Source organism: Ostrea edulis, chromosome 9 (genome assembly GCF_947568905.1).
Source record: "Ostrea edulis chromosome 9, xbOstEdul1.1, whole genome shotgun sequence".
Taxonomy (NCBI): Eukaryota; Metazoa; Mollusca; class Bivalvia; order Ostreida; family Ostreidae; genus Ostrea; species Ostrea edulis.
Window position 1 is genome coordinate 14,106,873 of NC_079172.1, and position 22,141 is coordinate 14,129,013.

Here is a 22,141-nt window from a genome sequence, read left to right on the forward strand (position 1 = left end):
GCAATCACTTTGAAATATAATGAAAATGATCGTGATACATTGAAACATATTTGGAAAATATAGCTACAATGGTGAAACTAGCTGCATCTATAAAACACGGATTAAAAGATCATTAAATATTTGATTACAAATTCATCTGGTAAGAGCAATATATGAAATACAATACACATTTCTTGACAGTCATGTGAAACCAAAGTTCATAGAGACAAGGCTGAAATCAAGAAAACGTGCAAAAAGATGAAAGACTGCAAGGCCAAGTGTGACAAGAAAGAAAAAGAATGCACCTTGTGTTGTACAGGGGATCTGTGTAATAAAAACCAAGGTGAAGTATAATCAATGTGTTTGATGGAGTGTGTAGGATGGTGTTGTGTCAGGACATTTGGAGAATCATTCATTACAATTCATTTTGATAGGATACGCTGAATTTAAGACCTGGGGACAGTGGTCCTCTTGTAGCAAACAATGTGGAGGAGGGAAACGAACGAGAAGCAGGGAGTGCTCCAATGGTGATGTTCCGTGCTCTGGAGATACAAGAGAAGAGGAAGACTGCAACAAACAGACCTGTTCTGCACCAGGTTTGAATTATTCGTTTCTGAAGAAAGAACACTAAATACTAGATTTGTAATTCATTACTGTAAATGAGATTACTTTGTTACTTAACTCCAAAACTGATATGTGGTAAAAAAAAAAATGTACTTCTGTTTCTTTGAATTCCACAGTGTCCGAACGAAAATGTAAAAATAACGAACATTGATTAATCTCATAACTACTCTAGTATGCATCATTGAATGATAGCTATGAAAGGTGAAGATAAGGAACAGCGATCAATCTCATAACTCCTATAAATCATTCACGATATTAAGTCAAGCTTGTGAATTATGAATCATATCTTATAAGAATGCAATTATTCTTTTGACCAGGACACTCCTTAACACATGTACCTATGTTTCTAATTGTTTGAAAATAAAGGTATCAGAGTTTTTGAAAAATATTTTCAGCTCAAATGAGATGTTACACTTGCTCAAATGGAAAGAAAAATAGCGATTGTACAAGGATTGAAACTTGCAGAAAAGATGAAGAGGTGAACATTTTACTGAATCTTGTTTTGGTGTGTTCTTCTGTAAAATGATGTTTGGTAATTTCTTTGTTAGCTTTTGAATATAATTTCAATACTTTGGTATGCTTGTTGAAAATGTAATGAAAAATTCAAAAGGAGTGAAAATACTCTGGTATAAAGGATAAAGAAAAAAAAATCATGTCATTGTTATCGTTTGAAATTAGTGGGATGGGGTAATCACGAAATCCTTGAAAATTGAGCCCTGTGAAATATAATGTTTCGGCAGTAACTTTACAGTGTGTATCGTTCTTATAGTCTTGTGAAACGAAAGTTAGTAGGGACAAAGCAGAAATCAAGAAAAGATGCAAAAAATCCAAAGACTGTAAGCCCACGTGTGACAAAAAAGACAAGGAATGTACGATGTGTTGTACTGGAGATCTCTGTAATAAAGTCCAAGGTATGAAATTAGTGCCCCTTGTTAATGATATTTCCAATGCTAATGGCATTGTCTGGAATTATCTTTTAAATGTTTTTTTTCCCCTCTTACTTAGGGTATGCTGAATTCAGATCTTGGGGATCGTGGTCTTCCTGTAGTAAAAAATGTGGAGGAGGGAAGCGAAGGAGAAGCAGGGTTTGTTCATTTAGTGGCAATGCTCCTTGCTTAGGGGATACTACAGAGGAGCAAGACTGTAACAGACAACCCTGTATCATAAATCGTAAGTACATTTACTTTCTCATCATCTTTATCTACTTTTATCATTGCTTCTTTGCTCAGTAATGACTATTTAATTTGTTTTAATTGCAGAATTGACGTGCTTCTCATGCAGTTTCTCAAGTTCAAATGAGGCCTGTAACAAGCAGAGAAGGGCACAGACTTGCCACGGAGGACAAAATGTATGATTTAAAGATTTTTCTAGATATTTTACCTGTATTGTATATTTACAAAAAACTACACTTACAATACAGTTTCAATGATAAGGAAAACATATTTAGCATGGTGACTTTTATTTAGAAATGTGGTACAAGGATCGACCGAAGGACAAAGAGAGTGTTAAAAACGTGTGCTTCGACATGCACTCCTAGTTGTGACTTAAAGACGTGTACTTTCTGTTGTGATACACCAAACTGTAATAAAGGTATGTTGATGCATCTATTTGATATGACAGAAACTGTAATAATGGTATGTTGATACATATGTTTAATATGACATAAATTGTAATAAAGGTATGTTGATGCATCTCTTTAATATATCAGAAACTGTAATAATGGTATGTTGATACATATATTTAATATGACAGAAACTGTAATAAAGGTATGATGATGCATCTCTTTAATATGACAGAAACTGTAATAATGGTATGTTGATGTATCTCTTTAATATGACGGAAACTGCATGCTTAAATTACATATATTGACAACAGTGTTACAATACTGAACGTCGTTTTTTTCAAATCTAAAATAGAATTGGTTATTGATAGTAGAAAATGACTGACAGATTTGATTTCAATATAACAGAATATGGCACATATGGCCCTTGGTCGAAGTGGGAAATGGAAAAAGTCAATAACGTCAACAGACTAAAACGTACACGAGTCTGTACTTCTAAGGAATGCTCTGGAAAACTTACGGAAACCAAAGACTGTACACCTGCCCTTTGTAAACGTAAGTATATGAGATACAGATACAGATAGTTTATTGCCAAATATTGGGCCCCTAGACGCATATACGTGTACGAGCATTGCAAATAAGTACAACATAATTGATCAACAACTAAAGGTATCAAGAGATGGTGCATACTAGGAAACATATAATCATAAATATTATTATTACATCTATATCTATTCGCATAATCTTTTCATTCAAGTGTAATGGCATTGTGCAATTAACAATGAGTATCGTTAATTGCATTGTATGAATAAGCTGATATGTTTAGGATATGAAGTTTTTTGAATGAGAAACTGTATGTATTCGGGTGTCGTTTTCCCTTCCTGTTGGGATATGCTTGTCTGTCAATTTTTTCGACTTTCTATTTCAGCTACTGTGCTCCCTACAATAAAGCCACAGCGTGAGATATTTTTGTGTATCTAATACTAAACAAAACTTGACATATTGAAGTACTTGCCTTTTTATTTAAAAAATCAATTTTAGTTCATAAAACTATTATAATGATTAGTGATTCTATTTTTGTTACGTTAATGTTTTACCAATCGAGATTGTTCATCAAAATAATTTACTATGATAGCTCGATGCACCAAAGCAGAGGAAACTGCTGATATTGAAGACATCTTAATCCCTATGCTATATGTGTCTACTTCCAGAATTTGGATGCTATACGTGTAGTAATGCAAAGTCTAACGATGAATGCAAAAGAAAGGGAGGATTTAAAACATGTCCAACAGGGCAAGATGTGAGTATAAATGCATTTTACCATTTCAAATAATTCATTTATATTTTATCTTAAAGTAAAATACGAAGGTTTATTTTGTTTTTGCAAAATGTGTTTACATGACATTATTCACTTTCACTTAAGCTTCTTTATAAAAAAAAAAATGAATACTAAAGAGAATATGACAAGCTACTGTGTATCGAGACGGAAATAAAATTGATTATAATACAACACTTCCTGCAGTTTGGTACTATTGGTCACACTTTCTGTCGTATAGATTGTACAAGTGATACTCAAGAGAACCCACATAGATGTACACAATTCATATATTACCAACTTGTCTGGGATGGTTAAATATTTAACGTCATTTATTTACAGAAATGTGGCACCAGAGTGGACAAAAGAACGAACAAAATTATAAAGGCATGTACTAATGTATGCAAACCCAACTGTGACAGGAACGCCTGCACATACTGCTGTACAACACCTGGCTGTAATAATGGTTAGTAGAAATAATACGGGAATACAGACATACAGTTTCAACATGTATCATTAGATTGTACTGTGAACAAGCTATAACAATGGTTACATGTAGTACATTGTAACAATATTGTACACATAGTTTCACCATTTGCAATGCCTTAATACTACTACAGACATACAGTTTCACAACATGACTCTGTGTTGTGCTGTAATTGGTTGTGACAATGGTTAGTACAGATGCACATTGTCACCATATCACATATTGCATACCTCTGTGAAATACTTGACCATAAAAATGGTTAGTGAAAAATATATTGAACTGTTGTAAATTGATCTATAAGACTATATACTTTTGTAAACCTGTCTGCCAGACTGGAAAGCCCTGCACCATCAACTTGTTTGTCAATAGCCTAACATTGGTAAGTAAAATACAGGAAAGGCGAAATTAATCATATGCCATATGACGCACGCACTGTTAAGCTTTTGGTAATATTCATATCATGTATCTACATTTGGCTTGAACTCACACGTCTGATTGTGAGTTTAATCTTTAAAGTAGACTAAGAGAATGTAATGGAAAATAAACGTCCCACAACCCCTTTTTGTTAGTTACTGTTTTCTTTTCATTTGTATTAAATCTATAAAAAAAACACCACATAACATATATTACGCGAATAATGAATTCAAGATTCAACAAACTGGAGTCGGTCAATACCCACTTACAATCGCCTTGTTTCATTATAGAATTTGGAACTTATGGACAATGGTCACCATGGAAACAGGAAACTCGAAACAACGTAGAAATTTTAGTTCGAAAACGGAAATGTTTGAACGATATATGTTCTGGCAAGGACGAGGAAACTAAGTCCTGCACACCCACACTATGTAAAGGTAGGCAGCACAAAAGTTTCAAACACATTCGTGTACCTTCTGAGCAAATTGGCAACGGAAGGGTGCTGATGGACTGTGGATCAGCTGGACTGCGTCCTTATTGTTTTACTGTTTATATCCCCGATATCGGAGATGGAGGGACATACTGGTTTTGGTTTTACCTGTATGTCTACTTATATATTCGCAGGTTGAATTTTCGCCTAAGTGTTGAACTAGTTGTGAACGTTAAGATGAAGTGCCGAAATGTCATGATAAGGATCTAGGCTACTTTATCATAGTCCATTGTACCATATTTGAACACGGGCTATAATGTTTTGTTATAAACACATCTTGTTTATGTTAATAGCTCCAGCACAGCGGTGTTACGTGTGTAGCAAGGCAAAATCCAACGGTGCTTGTTCCAAAGTGGAAACTTGCAAAAAGGATGAAGAGGTGAGAACAGCTTGTCCATGAGAGTATGCAAGGTTGTATAACAAACGTTCCATACGACTCCGTAGAATTTAACGATCTTACATTAAGCAATATTTGAGAATGGATTATCATAAATCGTTGATCATAGATTTATTTGTTTATAACTTATTGTTTTTTCAACATACATAAAAAGCATCATTAAAAAAGAGTGCATTAGCTGTAAATTAGTTTTTGCAAATTGCACACCGGTATTGGATAGAAATCCATACAATTATTAGGAAAGTTGCAAAATCCTGATATATTCCGTCACAATTTTGCAGTCATGTGAAACCAAAGTTTACAGAAACCGATATGAAATATCTAAGAAATGTATGAAAACTAAAGACTGTCGACCAAAATGTGATCCGAACGACGACTCTTGTGTGACATGTTGCAAAGGGCCCCTGTGTAACAAAGAAGACGGTATGCAGTGTGTAAATGATAGTTTGATGTACCATGCAGTTACTTGATAATAGCACGTACCAGTCACTTGAAAGTCTCACGTGTTGTATATTTACTGGAGAATGCCACGAAACAGAAAGTTTTTGAGCTTTTCACGGAGCATATAGTCACTAAAGATTTCACATACTGTATAGTCACTTTCGAATTCTGTAACTTTATTTCATTTGACAATTGTTACATAATGCAATGTTTCGTATATGTATTGCATTCCAGCTCCATTAACTCACCAGATAATGCACTCTAACATCAGAAATTCATGTCGCGACTCAACTTATTACAAATTGTGTACATATATTACTTTAAGAGTGTTATGCTAAAGTAGATTCAAGTAAGATAAAAATGAATTTCTTTGATATCTACAAAATCATAATTTCCAAATTGTTAACTTCCTGAGTAATATAAAAATGAATTATTTAAAAAAGTTTTTTATTTAGATTATAGTTTTTCACGGTACAAACCTTACCTTGTACTACATGTTTATATTTTTAAAGATTTCCATATGTGCACTTGTAAAGAGTAGAGTATATTGTTGATACCCCTCCAAGTCTGTTCGTCCATCTTATGTTTGAAGCAGTAGCCTATTCATATTTTGGAATATAATTGATGGGTGTTTTGTAGATGTGCAGGTATCGGCAATTTCATTTTCATCCAGGAGGCCAATTGTGGGTTGAAAAGAGACATTTCTCCACAAACACAATGTCCCTAGTACCCACATTTTAAATAGCAGAGAAATCAAACTTTAGAATGTAATAACTACATTTTCTACAGCAAGAAAACTATTGATCTAAATGGTTAACAGAGTGCTATACAATCCTGTGATCGCTAAATATACCCACCAAGTTAGCTAGAATCATTAAGTGAAGAATACAACACATTAATTAAGCTAAATAGAACTGATGTAATTGGTTTTGAAAAGACACTAAGAAGACTGAGTTATCTAAAAGAAGTTTAAAGATATGCCCGGTATTGATAAATGAAATGAGGGTAGAGAAGATCAAAGGACACTTGTCGAACTCACTTCTCAATGCATCAAAACATAAATAGTAACAAAATATAGGGATGGGGTTGCATATTGAACCATATTTTACCATTCATAAAATGTAGGGTGGCGATGACGGCGGGGACCGGACTTACGAAATCTATCACTCAATCCATCTTGACATAACAACAAAAAATCGTTATCAAGATACTATGACCAAGAATGAATTGCAAAAACCTTTCCCAAAACTCCATTTTAAACAGAAGTTATGCTTCATCAAATTATTAATTTCAGATGAATGTATGCTATGAATTATCAATCTAAGAGGCCCATGGACCACACATTCACCAGTACATGTTATACTCAATTTGATGCATGTATATTTATGTAATTTATAGAATAACTAGTGTGGCTTGCTTGTTCACTAGTTAAGCAGGTGCAAAGGAGAATTCGCTACAAGACAAACACTTACGTGCGGGTATCACTATCTTATGATAGCATCAAATTTTACTGAAAGTTAAAGCCTTATAACCGAACAAAGCTACAAAGAATGTTGCATCATACCCTATCATTTGATACTAAGTCAGTTTCATGGAAGAAAATATTTATCTTCTTTTAATTTGGTATGAACAAATTGTATCCTCCAACTATAGGTTATGCGAAGTGGAGTATATGGGGACCGTGGACGTCTTGCAATAAGCAGTGTGGTGGTGGTCTTAAAAGGAGGAAGAGAGCTTGTTCCACCACCTCCATGCCGTGCTCCGGTTCTGATTTGGCGGAAATGACTTGTAACACACAACCATGTACAACTCTTGCTGCTCCCGTGACCATATCCCCCAATTCATCACGTATGATTATTCTATATATTGAAGCGTTCAATTCTAAGGCATTTATGAAAATTATGAATATGGACATAACGTACAAATGGAGTTTAAATTGTTTGGCAAAGGAAAATAGAAAAACTATGTTTTGGCATTTTTGTAGAGTTTGGATGCTATATATGTAACCATGAAAAGAATAGCGATGCGTGTAATAGGAATGGAATTCAAGCTTGTCCAAGAGGACAACAGGTAACAAAAGTAGACATTTTTCAAACATTTAAATAGATCTAGGAGGCCTGATTATATTTTCCAAACTAAGTTTTTGAACATAACAATCTAGTTTGCCAATACAACCTATCCTTGGGTCAAATGCTGTGTGACTTGTTTCATACCGATTGTTAGGCCGTTCTTGGCACACTGGTTTTGACTACGGATAACTCTGTTTGCCTGATCGGGATGCGGGGCTCGATGCGGGTGTGACCGGCCGACAGGGGATGCTAGCTCCTCCTGGGCACCTGATCCCACCGCTGGTGTGTCCAGGGATCTGTGTTTGACCAGCTCTCTATTTTGTATTGCTTATATGAGTTATGAGATTGAACACTGTTCGTTATCTTCATCTTAGATTAATTATGTTCCCAAACAAAGTTTAGGAACATATTGTGTTTAACCCTGTTTCTTCTTCTCGTTATTCTCTGGCACTTTTTATTCCCAAAAACTGTTCAAGGGATTAAAATAAAACCTTTTTAGCTCACCTGAGCCGAAGGCTCAAGTGAGTTTTTCTGATCAAAATTTGTCCGTTGTCTGTCGTCGTTGTCGTCGGCGTCGTAAACTTTTCACATTTTCATCTTCTCAAGAACCACTGGGCCAATTTCAACCAAACCTGCCACAAAGCATTCTTGGGTAAAGGTCTTTTAAGTTTGTTCAAATGAAGGGCCATGTCCCTTTCAAGGGGGAGATAATCACAAAAATGCAAAAATAGGGTGGGGTCATTTAAAAATCTTCTTCTCAAGAACCACTGGGCCAGAAAAGCTGAAATTTTTTTGAAAGCTTCCTGACATAATGCAGTTTGAGGTTTGTTCAAATCATGGCCCCCGGGGTTTGGATGGGTCCACAATAGGGGATCAAAGTTTTACATACTAATATATAGGATACATCTTTAAAAATCTTCTCAAGAACCACTAGGCCAAAAAATCTGATATTTACATGAAAGCTCTCTGACATATTTCAGTTTGTTAAAACCATGGCCCCCAGGGTAGGATGGGGTCACAAGGGGGGATCAAAGTTTTGCATACAAATATATAAGGAAAATCTTTAAATATGAGCCAAGTGACTCAGGTGAGCGATGTGGCCCTTGGGCCTCTTGTTAATATGATAGTATTCCATTTGTTGATTCACAGAACGAATGTCAATTTGTTTGAATATGTAGGTGCATTGAAGTTTTAGTACACTGAGTTTGGAATGGATCTAACTTTTTTTCTTTTTAATCGTATTACTTAAGATTTATATCGTAGGTATATATTCAAACTCATTGGAAAGATATTCAAAATTTTATCTATATCTATATAGTAACTTTTTTGAAACCGTTAAAATTGCGAGATTATGATATGAACCAGTTTTAACGTTTTTTTTATTCTCCTGTTGAACGAAAAAGTGCGATTTTGTCTAGGGCTCACGGCGGGTGTGACCGGTCAACAGGGGATGCTTACTCCTCCTAGGTACCTGATCCCACCTCTGGTGTGTCCAGGGGTCCGTGTTTGCCCAACTATCTATTTTGTATTGCTTATAGGAGTTATGAGATTGATCACTGTTCGTTATCATCACCTTACCTTTAAAACATGCCAACATATACGTGTTTTATATACGTGTTTTATTGTTATGAATTTAGTTAAACTACATGTATATTAAGTGGAAATTAATAGCTTTTCCAACTTTGAACGCATACTAATATGTCATTGGGGTCACATCAAGAGGTTTTTATATAACTCAAGTTTTTTATAAGCATGTTTTGTGTATCCGTTCGGCAGGTATGTGGCACAAGAGTTGATAGGAACACTAAGACGGTGATGAAGGCCTGTACGGCGGCATGCAAACCTAGCTGTACCACCAAAGCATGTACGTTCTGCTGTTCATCAACAGGCTGTAATAAAGGTAGGTGCAGAGGTACACATAAATAAGATCATTAACAGGCTGTAGTAAAGGTAGGTGCAGGTGTACACATAAATAAGATTATTAACAGGCTGTAATAAAGGTAGGTACAGGGGTGCACATAAGATCATTAACAGGCTGCAATAAAGGTAGGTACAGGTGTACACATAAATAAGATCATTAACAGGCTGTAATAAAGGTAGGTGCAGGTGTACACATAAATGAGATCATTAACAGGCTGTAATAAAGGTAGGTGCAGGGGTACACAAACATAAGATCATTAACAGGCTGTAATAAAGGTAGGTGCAGGGGTACACAAACATAAGACCATTAAACGTATAACCTTGACGTTTGTTATTTGTTCTGGGACAAACCAATAACATGACAAGTTTTTAGAGAAAATAATGGTATCTGTGTATTAATTCACCAGGCTTATCAGTCAAACATACATCTACAGTTCTGTCTTGTTTGTAGAATACGGAAGATATGGACAGTGGTCATCGTGGAAAGAGAAGAAGGACAAAGGTGGAAAAAAGGTGTTGGTGCGGTCTCGCGCATGCTTAAGCAAAGAATGCTCTGAAGTCAGCTCCCAGACCAAGCCCTGCACACCCGCCTTGTGCTCCGGTATGTAACTTTCACGTAAATCACGTACAACTTGGAATGGCCTGTGAATGTTTTCACGTCACATTCGCGAATAGTTCACTCATATCGAGACGTCATCAGTTGTAGAGGAAGTACCACGTTTTGATTTATGCATAACACGCAAGGAGAGTTCTTTATCGAGTGATTGATTACCAATCCAATGATACGAGGGTCATATCCAAAAGACTCGTGACATCTAATTCCGTGCGCTTAGCAAAGTCACTACATGTACCTGTATTACACGTGTTTACAAAGGACAGTCACTACATGTGCCTGTAGTACACGTGTCAGGTTTCACGTGGCGCCGGAATCAAATGCCAGATATCCCATTCTTTATAAAAGTAATTTTTCCATTGTAGAACGATTTAACGTTGGTGGTTATGATAGTGCATCATTAGTTATATGATGTTTTAATTTGCGAACACTAATGCATTCGTTAATGAAACACTTATTATTAGTGAATCTTGCATCATTTGTGGTACAAGGGATTTCCTCGTACGTAATTATAGACAAGTATGGGATATCGAAACTGTCTGAAAACTCGGGGCACAGTGACTTTTTTGATACTGATTCAATAGATATAATATATTGCTATATTACTATACTTATATATACAGTCTATTCCGAATATAATGAAATTCAGGGGACCGACCTGAATTGTTCATTATATCTAAAGTTCAATATAACCAATGCTGAACTAAGCAAATATTGCTACTGGGGATTTGATTTAACATTGATATAACAGATAATTCAATATAACCGACTTCAATATAAGTGGACTATAAAATCATTTTATATTTCTTATTCAGGTTACGAGCAAAGGTGCTATGTGTGCAACAAGGGAAAGAAGAATAGCGATTGTTCAAAGATAGAAACATGCAAAAAGGACGAACATGTAATATCACTTTAAGATTTAAATTTGTACAAGTCAGCTTTCAGTAATGATAGCTTATCTTAATGCCCTACAGGAACTCAATAACCCATCACATTTTGCTCATCGAAGCTGAAGGTTCAATTGAGATCATATTTTGTCTGTTGTCGTTTGAATTTACCCAAAGTGTAATTGATCAAATCTATATCCAATGTGAATCTTAGAGTAAATATACATATGTATATTCAAGTCATGCCATTGGTTTTTTGAAGAGTCAAATAGATAAACCTTGCATTTGTTATATATGTATTCAAGAATCATGGTGTTTAGATTGATCTATTTGGTTAATATATGACATCTGAAAATATTGGGAAATCTCTCTAAGAATATACTGTTTTGAGAACATATGATCGTGCAGCGTAAATTCAAATGTGTTGAAACATACCTTTATGACGGGTCAAAATGAGATTAGAATCGGTGTTTGGTAGTAAATAGGTAAACATTGCGACCCGTAAATATCTTGTTAAAACATATTTGGAAAGGGATATAGTCAGTGGGTATTTAACGTTTTAAGACAGTGAATTTAAGGGAAATAAAAAAGCAGTTTTCTTTGAATTTGAAAGTTCTATTTAACTTCAACATCTGTGATGAAAGTTAACTTTCAGATACTACAAGTATCTACACTATTGTATGAATCGATTTTCACGTGTTGATAATAAATAGTTGTGGATTTTGGATTTTACGTATGTTCAACGCATCTACATAGATAAATCATTTGTTTCAGACTTGTGAAACGCGTGTGGAAAAGGGTAGATTTGAAATAACAAAACAGTGTCGAAAAGAAAAAGAGTGCAAACCTCGATGTGATCCAAAAGATGCTTTCTGTGTTTCCTGTTGTACGGGATCACTGTGCAACAAGGACGAGGGTTGGTATAATTTTTCTACACGAACCAATAAGATACAAAAAGTGGATTTTATTATTTTCATTAATTTTTGGCACCCATTTTCCCTTTCTTGTAAACTTTTACAGGGTATGGAAAATATGGAAATTGGGGCATTTGGACACCCTGTAGTAAGCGTTGTGGTGGTGGTAGACAGAAAAGATTCAGAAGGTGTTCATCATCAAATATGCCCTGTGACGGGCCTTCCACAGAAGAGAGGGCATGCAACACAGCCTCATGTGTACAATGTAAGACCGGATAACAATGTATTTGATTTTTAGAAACTGTCTATCATAACTATTGTTCTCAGTTTCCATATTCTAGATTATGTTTAATGTTTACATTTCAATAGCTTCGGAGTGCCACAGATGTACAAACGCCAAAAACAATGGCGATTGTAACAAACAGATGAAAGATACTTGTTCAGCTTATCAGGTATTGAGATTGTGTCACAGTCGTTTACATCTATCTTGGATATTAAATAAAATTAATTCGCAAATCTATAATATGATAACGTACGATGTCATACCTGAACATAAATGTGGCTCATTTATTTGTAAACTTAATCTAATTCAGTCCTGTGAGACAAAGATTAATCGGCAGACCAAGGCACTTACAAAGAAATGCACTTCGACATCAGCATGCAAAACACTCTGTCACGGAAACTCGGCGATCTGTACTTTCTGTTGCCAAGGCGATAACTGCAATGAAGGTATGAAATTTACCTGTCTGGAAATTGCATTTGTATTCATTCAAATTAATGACCATGATTTCTTTCCACTACTATATATAACACATTATATAGTCGTTCTATTAATGACTTCCAGGTGTGATATTTCATTCTGTTGTCAGTGTAGTATTTCACCATCTTTTATTACGGTGTTTTAACTATATTGCTATATTTCGAGGAGAAAAAACAGCATGAATGTAAATTTGAAATAATCCTAGAAAATCTGACTGCTTAAGTAATGTACACACCATATCGTAAATCAACAGAACCGTATTAATAGCATTTGTCATACAAAACAATTCAACATTGTTGACCGATATGATTTATAATATTGATTATTTCAATCTGTAAAGGATATGGTGAATGGGCTCCATGGAGTGCATGGGCATTAAAGAATGGAAAGAAGTCACGAACTCGCACCTGTAATACGATAGAATGTTCAGGGGAAAGCACTGAAGAAGAAAATTGCATCGGAACTTCTTGTTCGGGTACATTAAAAATATCATATACCAAACCATCAGTCAAAAATTTGTTTGAGTATTTTCCACAAGGAAACAATCTCTGTAGCTTTATTTTGAAATATAGATATATCAAAAGATTTTCTTACATTTCTTTTGTCTTATTCCTCACTCACGTGATTTATGTAAAACGTTTCCATGTCACCCACTTGTAATTGTTGAATGAAATAGATTCTGATATATATTCAGGCGTTCAGAATTTCCAGTGCAGAAGCTGTTCAAATGCCAGGTCTGATGCAGAATGTAATTTTGGACCCTTAGTCACGTGTCCTGCTGATAAACATGTGAGATTTAGTTCTAGTTGCCTAATAAGTATATGAATGAATACATTCTTTATAGCTTTCAATATATATATCCATAGCAACAATATGGGGTTCAGCAAGGACAAGTATGTTTCTGCATTTGAATGTATCAAGAAAATGAACACAAAACTTTATGTGTATCATTAAACTTCTACAGACATGCCAAACTAGAGTGGAGAGAGCAACGGGTTTGACCTCAAAAGGATGCGCGTCACCATCTTCATGTACACAAGCATGTACAGCCGGAAGTCCAACTTGTATGTTCTGCTGCTCGGGATCCACGTGTAATGAAAGTAAGCCCCGAAATATATCTATTATATGCATCTATTGTATTGACACTAATCTTAAAAAACAAAATCTTTTTCATAAATTCTTGGGATATCTAATTCGTTTTGGATAACTGGATTACCTTACGATCTAAAGAAATGGATGAATGAGTTATGAGATTGATCACTGTTGGTTATCTTCACCTTGCATGAATGAATACAGTGTTTAACTGTTAGATGATATACCGTTTTTGTCTTTTGTAGATTACGGCACATGGGGTGGATGGGGAGCTTGGTCTATAACAGGCACAAAGGGCAGTTTAATGACTCGCAAACGAACGTGTGCATCAATCCTGTGTTCAGGAGAAGGCGTGGAGACATTGCCATGTCGGGGACCAATTTGTTCACGTATGTCACCGTTCGCACAAGTTCAATACTATACAAAGCTTTATGTTTGGTCTGGCTAATTATACCCCCCGCAACAAGTTGTGGGGGGGGGGGGGGGTATACTGGAATCGGGTTGTCCGTCTGTCTGTCCGTCCATCCGTCTGCAGACGCAATGGTTTCCGGGCTCTAAAGCATTATCCTTTCCACCTAACGTCACCATATCATATATATGGACTACCCATGGGATGAAGATGTTCCCTATCGATTTTGGGGTCAAAAGGTCAAAGGTCAAGCGCACTGGACATCGAAGTAGCAAAATGGTTTCCGGGCTCTAAAGCGTTATCCTTACCACCTACAGTCACCATATCATACATATGGACTATCCATGGGATGAAGATGTTCCCTATCGATTTTGGGGTCCAAAGGTCAAGCGCACTGGACATTGAAGTAGCAATATGGTTTCCGGGTTCTAAAGCGTTATCCTTTCCACCTACAGTCACCATATCATACATATGGACTACCCATGGGATGAAGATGTTCTCTATCGATTTTGGGGTCAAAAGGTCAAAGGTCAAGCGCACTGGACATTGAAGTAGCAATATGGTTTCCGGGCTCTAAAACGTTATCCTTTCCACCTACAGTCTCCATATCATACATATGAACTACCCATGGGATGAGGTTGTTCCCTATCAATTTTGGGGTCAAAACGTCAAAGGTCAAGCGCACTGGACATCAATGTAGCAATATGGTTTCCGGGCTCTAAAGTGTTATCCTTTCCACCGACAGTCACCATATCATACATATGGACTACCCATGGGATGAAGATGTTCCCTATTGATTTTGGGGTCAAAAGGTCAAAGGTCAAGCACACTGGACATTGAAGTAGCAATATGGTTTCCGGGCGTTCCTAGATACCTTTTGGATCATAATACTGAAGTTTTACCTATTACCAACACCCTTTGGGAGATTGGGGTAAGCGGGGGGGGGGGGGGGGGGTATTCTTAGTGAGCATTGTTCACAGTACCTCTTGTTTTCTATTGTTTTCCCCGAACAATGTCTGTTTTCAATACGTTTTAATGTCGCAGATTGTGTTTCCGTATTATGCCAATACAGTATAAATTTCGCTAAAAAAGAAAAAATTCGCTGTATGATGTAAATACATGTTGCTGCAACATAATCATATAATGCATTAATAGGCATGCTTGATTAATTGATCATTGCACTGCATTTAGAAAAAGCTTTTGACAGAGGTTTTTTTTTTAATTTAATTACTTGCATTTTGTTATACAGAATTTAGATGTCAAGCGTGTAACAACGCTACATCAAACGAAGATTGTAACAGACAAGGATTCCAGACCTGTGGCTCAAATGATGACGTAAGTATAAACTGTATGTATTTTATAAAATTATTCATTCACCTTTATAAGTGTACGTGTACCTCAATGACATAGATATACGTTTATTTGATTTTCTCCCACAAATTACTTGGTAAATAACATTGTTTCTCAATGATCATCGTGAGTTAAGAAATATATGCAATTCTGAAAATATTCATTCAAATATAACACTTTAAATGGCAAAATAGTATGATTTATGATACAAAAATTATCATTGTTATTGTTAGACATGTGGAACATCAGTTACACGGGCGACGTCACGTATCTCAAAGGGTTGTAAGCCCAAGGGGCAGTGTAGACCTTGGTGTGACGCTGTGTCCTGTACCTTCTGCTGCAACAGTGCTTACTGCAACGATGGTCAGTTCTTATATAATTATTACAGCAGAAAGATAATGATAGATCAATTAGCAGAGATTTTTTTATCACAATATATTACCTCGTTTACCTGATCGAGATATAGGGCTCACGGCGAGTGTGACCGGTCGACAGGGAATGCTTACTCCTCTTAGGTACCTGATCCCACCTCTTGTGTGTCCAGCGGTCCGTGTTTGCTCTCAATTTTGTATTCCTTGTAGGAGTTATGAGCTTGATAACTTGTTCGTTATCTTAACCTTTTCATTATAAAAGATGAAGGGGAGATGGTAAAATCATTTATGTCCAACGGCATTAAATGTCTATTTGGTAATTACAAGCAGGCGCTATCCTTAGTCTTTGTAGTTTCGTTAATTTTACTGCTTTCCCTTTACATTTTATACTGATTTTACATAGCAGTTTTCAATATATTTTATCTTATGGTGAATAAGGATTCTACAATACAATTCATATCAATTTTTATATCAAACTTTGCAATGAATTATCTCCTTCATGCATAGCTTTGATCCTTAGACGAATTTGACTCGTCTTTGGCATTCTGTTTTATTTAGTTCTTATAAGTTTATTGTTATTTCGGATTTCAAATATTTCGGCTTGAGCATCACTGATGAGACATTATTTATCAAAATGCGCATCTAGTGCATCAAAATTGGTACGGTACAAGTTTTACATTATACAATTTACACTTATTTTACATTGCAATTTTCAATAATTTTACAACACAGTTTATGGCGTATGGCAGCTGTGGACGTCCTGGAAGGTCGTGTTGGTAAATAACGTATACAAGAGACAAAGGACCCGCAACTGTGTGACCACTTTGTGTTCTGGGGATGACAAGGAGGAGGAAGGATGCACAGGAGCGAATTGTACAAGTAATTATACTAATCATAAAACGACGCTTTGTGAGTTTGCAGGACAGCTACCCTCGATATGTATGCTTTAAATGAATAGAAAGAAGGCTCAAAGGGACACCTGCAGTTCACATGTAGGTACAGATTACATGAAAAGAGCATATACTCTTCATATATTATAAATTCAAACATCACCATGAAGATTTCACTTAATCGACAATAAAATGCAAAAATAAACTAATGTGTGAATTCATCATTTTTTTTTTACTAATAAACTTTGTTATCATTAAGGCTTATCATAGTTTTAAAAACGATTCTGTTACTTCCAAGTTTGCTGGGCACATGTCCTGAACTTGTCTCCGATTAGGTAATGGTTAAGTCACGTCTTTGAAGTTAAACAAGAAACAGTTGATTTTACGATTGTGTAATGTTTTTCGTTTATGACGATATTTACATGTACGATACTTGCAAAAACAGGAGGTTTTTAATTCATTTGCTCCAAACTATAAGATTATTAAGAAACTTTAATAGTGTGTGCGCCATTTGTGGAGAAAAATCATTTCATCTTGTTGAAGATAATTTTTACAGTAAATATGGTGAAGTGTGTAGGTGTACCTACCGTAAGTGTAATAAAACATTTCTGTGATAGAAGGATCATGGTTTTCGAAACCCAAGCTGTTAATGAAACAAATTGTGAAACGCGCATACTACTGGATTTATGACTTGCCTATTTGAATATTTTCACAGAAGTAAAATACCTGCAAAGTGTCGACGATAAAAAAGTCACACAAGTCACAGTTTCCCCTCATTATTGAAATCATACATGGACATTTTGTATTGAAATTTGAGATATAGATATATCATGGGAATATACTGTAAGTACTTGTACATTTTCAGCCTAGGGTAACTTTTGACAAATTTATGGCGTTTGGGCGTGGGCATTCGTGTCACTCCGATACATCTGGTTTAAGTTAAATTTTGATAAAGATATCAATAATAGATATTCTGTAAATAAAATGAAACAAAAACTCTATTAAATTTGCATACAAAGAAGTAAGGATGAAAAGATATGAATAATAATAGTTTCAAAATACGGCCTTGGATTTGACACACCTTCTTTGACACGCCTTCTTTCTTGAAACAACAAAATGCTGACCATCTGACTGTCATATTAGCAATGCATGCTATTTTCCTACAAATTCGTGGATCTATGTATATCTAACTATCCTTTAGTGCTTTTTACGTGATCTAGCACAATGAATTTGGCATATATATGGAAGACAAACTTATCAATTCCATTTTCTGACCACGTATAAAGTAGGTGCGCAATACATTCATTATAAAAATATGACTGACGAAAGATGTCCGAAAGGGAAATAGGAATCCTCATCTAGTAAATGTAGGATTTCTATTAAGATTACAAGGCGTCCAAATCAAAGTTGATGAGATTATTTCTGAGTATTATCAAGATGTCTCGGGTAACCGTTGTGTTTCACTTGGTTCGTGTTTATTCAATTTATTGTCTCATTATTGTATTTAGAGCGATTAAGAAATCTGATTACATCAAATAGTTATCGTAGAATGAAGTCAAAAAGATATTCTCTATACTTTAAAGCTGCAATGATGCCTTCGATTGACGGTGGATTCACAGATTGGTCCACCTGGTCATCATGTTCGAAAACATGTGGTGGAGGAACATCTGAGAAGTCTAGGACATGTTCGCAACCTGTTCCACAGAATGGTGGCAGGAATTGCACTGGTTCATTTTCGGATTCCAGAGACTGTAACACACAATCATGTCCAGGTAACTGAACAATTAAGTGCACACTGTGATTAGTGAGCTTTATAAAGTTTTAGAATAGGTTATTTCTTAAATTTTAGCAATATAATTGAAATGACGGGTAATTCAAGATTTCCTTTTAGAAATATGGACATTTTGTCTGCATCAACGAAGAGTGAATATGAAATCCTCCAAACAAAAATAAAGAGAGATAGAAGGACATTGAGAAATGTAAAATTAATTATTTTAAATGGCTTGCAGTGGATGGTAACTGGGGCATATGGGGACCTTGGGCATCTTGTTCTAAGAGCTGTGGTGGTGGAAAGCAACATCGTGAGAGGAAGTGTGACGACCCTACCCCCGCTCACGGTGGCACCAACTGTACAGGGGACACTATGCAGTTAGATGACTGTAATGATATTCTCTGCCCATTACCGTCATCAGGTCAATACGTACAGGTGAGTGATACTCATTAAAAAAACCTGCAGTTTCCACATGACTGAAACACTCCAGAAGTGCTGCTGAGACTTGGGAATATAAATGGGTTCTGCAAAATTCCTACATGCAAGGAAATTTAATGTTTTATTAAGTTTACACACTACAAAAACTTAAGGCCTCCACGAAATCAAATGAATTATGTTACAGAAACTTAATGAAACGTGAGGTTTCTGCATAGTTTCAGTTTGCAAAATAAATTGTCTTCTCATAATTTGTGATAGAATTTCACATAACGAAAGGAATTGGTGTGTATATGATATCAAGATCAAGTGGTTTATATAAAGTATCCGTACAATGGAAACCTAATAAAACCTTTGTTTCTTTTTTGATTCAGCAGAACAACAAATTCTAACACAGTAGTTGATTCAACAAACATGCAACACGGTGCTATCAAGCTGTTTGCTTTTCATGTATTCAATGCATTCCTTTGAACGCGAATAAAATACATGCATCAAAGTATTGTGATAATAGCTGCAGAACTGTAGCTCTCTGAAAAAATATTGGGAAGGACCAATATTTTTTCAGAGAGCTATATATACATTTTAAGTAGCCCAATTCTACAAATACGAGTGCAAATCTTAGTTTAAATAAAGTGGAGACACGAGTTATCTTTGAACGAGCAAATAAAAAAAATCAATGGTATGAATTTGAAAATCCCAATTTAACTTTGGTCCGATGTTGGAAAAATCACCTATCATGTTATGAATATTGCATATTATTCACCCTGAAGGCAAATGCAGGTGAAATATCGTTCCATTTTTCTAGTTTGATGGATCTCGGCCAATCAGAAAAGTCAGAATTACTCCAATATATAATCATGAGTAATGTAGGATACTTAATTTATCAATTGAGTGATATTATGTATACAAATACATGTGTAATATTATCGATATGTTAAAAGATCAGTATTAAATATGAAGGCATGTATTCTCCTGGAATATGTCGTGGTAGCTTACTTCATAACGAGAGGTTGTGAGTTTGAGGCCCGGATGTGCAATGGTCGCGTCAAACCTAAGGCGTAACGATAGGTAGTGGTTGCTCCTTCGAGTGTGCGAAAGAGTCACGAGTCTGTTGTATAGGGCCTTATAACTAATATATCTTAGCACGGAAGGCATTATGACTCTTTCCTACTGCTAGTGATGTCTCAATATGAGTGAGAAATTATCGAAGGGACAAACGTAAAAACAAAAACAAAACAACCACCCCCCCCCAAACAAACCACTTATTGATATACCACATTTAATAATGATCCGAAATCAATATTTCTAGGATGTGTTTCTGAAGCACGGGCAAGTCAATGTCCCCATAACAGCATGCCCCTTTGTACCTTTGTATCACACGTACTAGTGTAGCACTGGAGTGAATCGCATCCGTTAAAGCTTTTGCTCTACTTATTGCATGTTAACATTAGCCGTTACTGTTATTGTTAAGACTGGTAAAAGGTTCATACACCATCAAACATGGCAATGGGATATATCAAAACCCTGTTATTCATATTTCAAAAGTTGTTAGTTTTCATTATGAGATTATAAGGCAATACTAGAATGAAAATATGGCACCATTGGAAGGATTTGTCAAAAATATCAAAACTGTACTCGTCAGAATGCTTCTGTTAAAATGACCAGAAGACGTGATCTAAGTTTAACGTTTTTATGATCTCGGATGTCCATGTACTCACCCGGAAATATTCTAAGAGACACTAAGATTTCACTATCTTTCACAGAAATGTCCACCAGGCTGGTTTACCTGTAAAAGTGGTGGCATTACTTGCATTGACGTATCCTTCAAGTGTGACTGCGCGAATGACTGTGACGACGGAAGTGATGAGGAGATTGCATACGCATCTTGCACTATATCACAAATGCAAAATTGCAATAGTGGCACAGGTAATCTTTCATTCATTCTTGAATCGTGAAAATCATTATGTAAAATAATTGTCTATTTTTATGCTGTAAAATACTTGTGTAATTTTTGCATCCTACTCAGTTTACATAATAAACTTTCAGATCATATCAGATTTTCGTGGTGGATCCTTCTTCTGTCCCTTACTTTAGGACTGATGGCACTCCGCTGAAATGATGAAAATGAGAACAATAACGTTAAAAATCACATCACTGCTTACAGATAAAAATAGGATTATGACGTCAGTTTTGGAGTTCCATCAGCACGTCTTGTTTTTCGACTCTCTTTATAACAAGGCGGGCCGGGGAAGGGAAGGGATTTATTCACTCGTACTGAAACATTTATTGACTCCTGCATCGGCATCCTCTTCATATCCAGTGTCATTATCTATTAAGCATATGTCATTTATAAGGAATGACGAGGAGCTTTTGTTTGTTTTGGGGGAAATTTGTATTATTGCAACACGTATCAAATGTTTATAAGTTTTCTTGATTTCTTTTTTGTTTTTAAATATACTTTTTCTGTAATTTGTTTTTGTCTTCCGTTATCATTTGAAACAAACTCTTATGCAGTTATGTCATCAATATCTGTACGTGTGTATTTGTTACTCTTAGAAGGTTACCCGTGTGCACTTCATAACACAGCATTTACTGCCTGCCATTTAGCAGGTCATCAACCTATCCCGTGCTCATATGTCGTAATGGCTGACTACTTTTGCGTTAAGTTTTACATGATCTGTATCATTTTAATGATGCATCTATATTATCCAATGGGAAGGTGAAAGAAGGTTGACCCCAGTCTGTAAGTCTACCCTTTTCCGTCCCAAAAGGGAGCCCAAAATGACAAACAGATCACTGTTTTAAAACTTCAACCAAAGTGTGTGTATGTGGTTTTTTGGGGAGGGGGGGGGGTGGAACCCCTATGTTCTTTCACTGATCAATAACCGAGAGAAAGGGATCGCCAATGAATATATTACTAACGGAAACAAACCAACTATTTCAGATGGATTA

The 22,141-nt window shown here is 35.8% G+C and overlaps 1 protein-coding gene across 1 annotated transcript; it reads left to right on the forward strand.

Annotated features, from left to right (window-relative positions):
* The first annotated feature begins 442 nt into the window (after positions 1-442).
* Positions 443-21,662, forward strand: LOC125660220 (A disintegrin and metalloproteinase with thrombospondin motifs adt-1-like). The gene is made up of 33 exons (XM_056148217.1): positions 443-575; positions 999-1,081; positions 1,373-1,514; positions 1,609-1,773; positions 1,863-1,951; positions 2,070-2,193; positions 2,573-2,719; positions 3,093-3,122; positions 3,376-3,464; positions 3,822-3,945; positions 4,671-4,817; positions 5,164-5,249; positions 7,362-7,466; positions 7,502-7,556; positions 7,693-7,778; positions 9,554-9,677; positions 10,149-10,298; positions 11,126-11,211; positions 11,972-12,113; positions 12,218-12,376; positions 12,481-12,563; positions 12,705-12,840; positions 13,212-13,346; positions 13,566-13,660; positions 13,836-13,971; positions 14,209-14,352; positions 15,622-15,707; positions 15,956-16,085; positions 16,826-16,972; positions 18,567-18,755; positions 18,993-19,189; positions 20,953-21,115; positions 21,236-21,662. Exons 2-33 carry the CDS (start codon positions 1,004-1,006, stop codon positions 21,301-21,303), a joined length of 3,837 nt encoding a protein of 1,278 aa, XP_056004192.1. The 5' UTR covers positions 443-575; positions 999-1,003; the 3' UTR covers positions 21,304-21,662.
* The last annotated feature ends 479 nt before the right edge of the window (positions 21,663-22,141 follow it).

Excerpts from the sequence above, each read along its gene's own strand:
- LOC125660220 (XM_056148217.1), top strand. The coding sequence starts at position 1,004 with ATGAGATGTTACACTTGCTCAAATGGAAAGAAAAATAGCGATTGTACA. Across the intron at positions 7,779-9,553 it reads CTTGTCCAAGAGGACAACAG|GTATGTGGCACAAGAGTTGA; the intron begins GTAACAAAAGTA and ends TCCGTTCGGCAG. Across the intron at positions 11,212-11,971 it reads CATGCAAAAAGGACGAACAT|ACTTGTGAAACGCGTGTGGA; the intron begins GTAATATCACTT and ends CATTTGTTTCAG.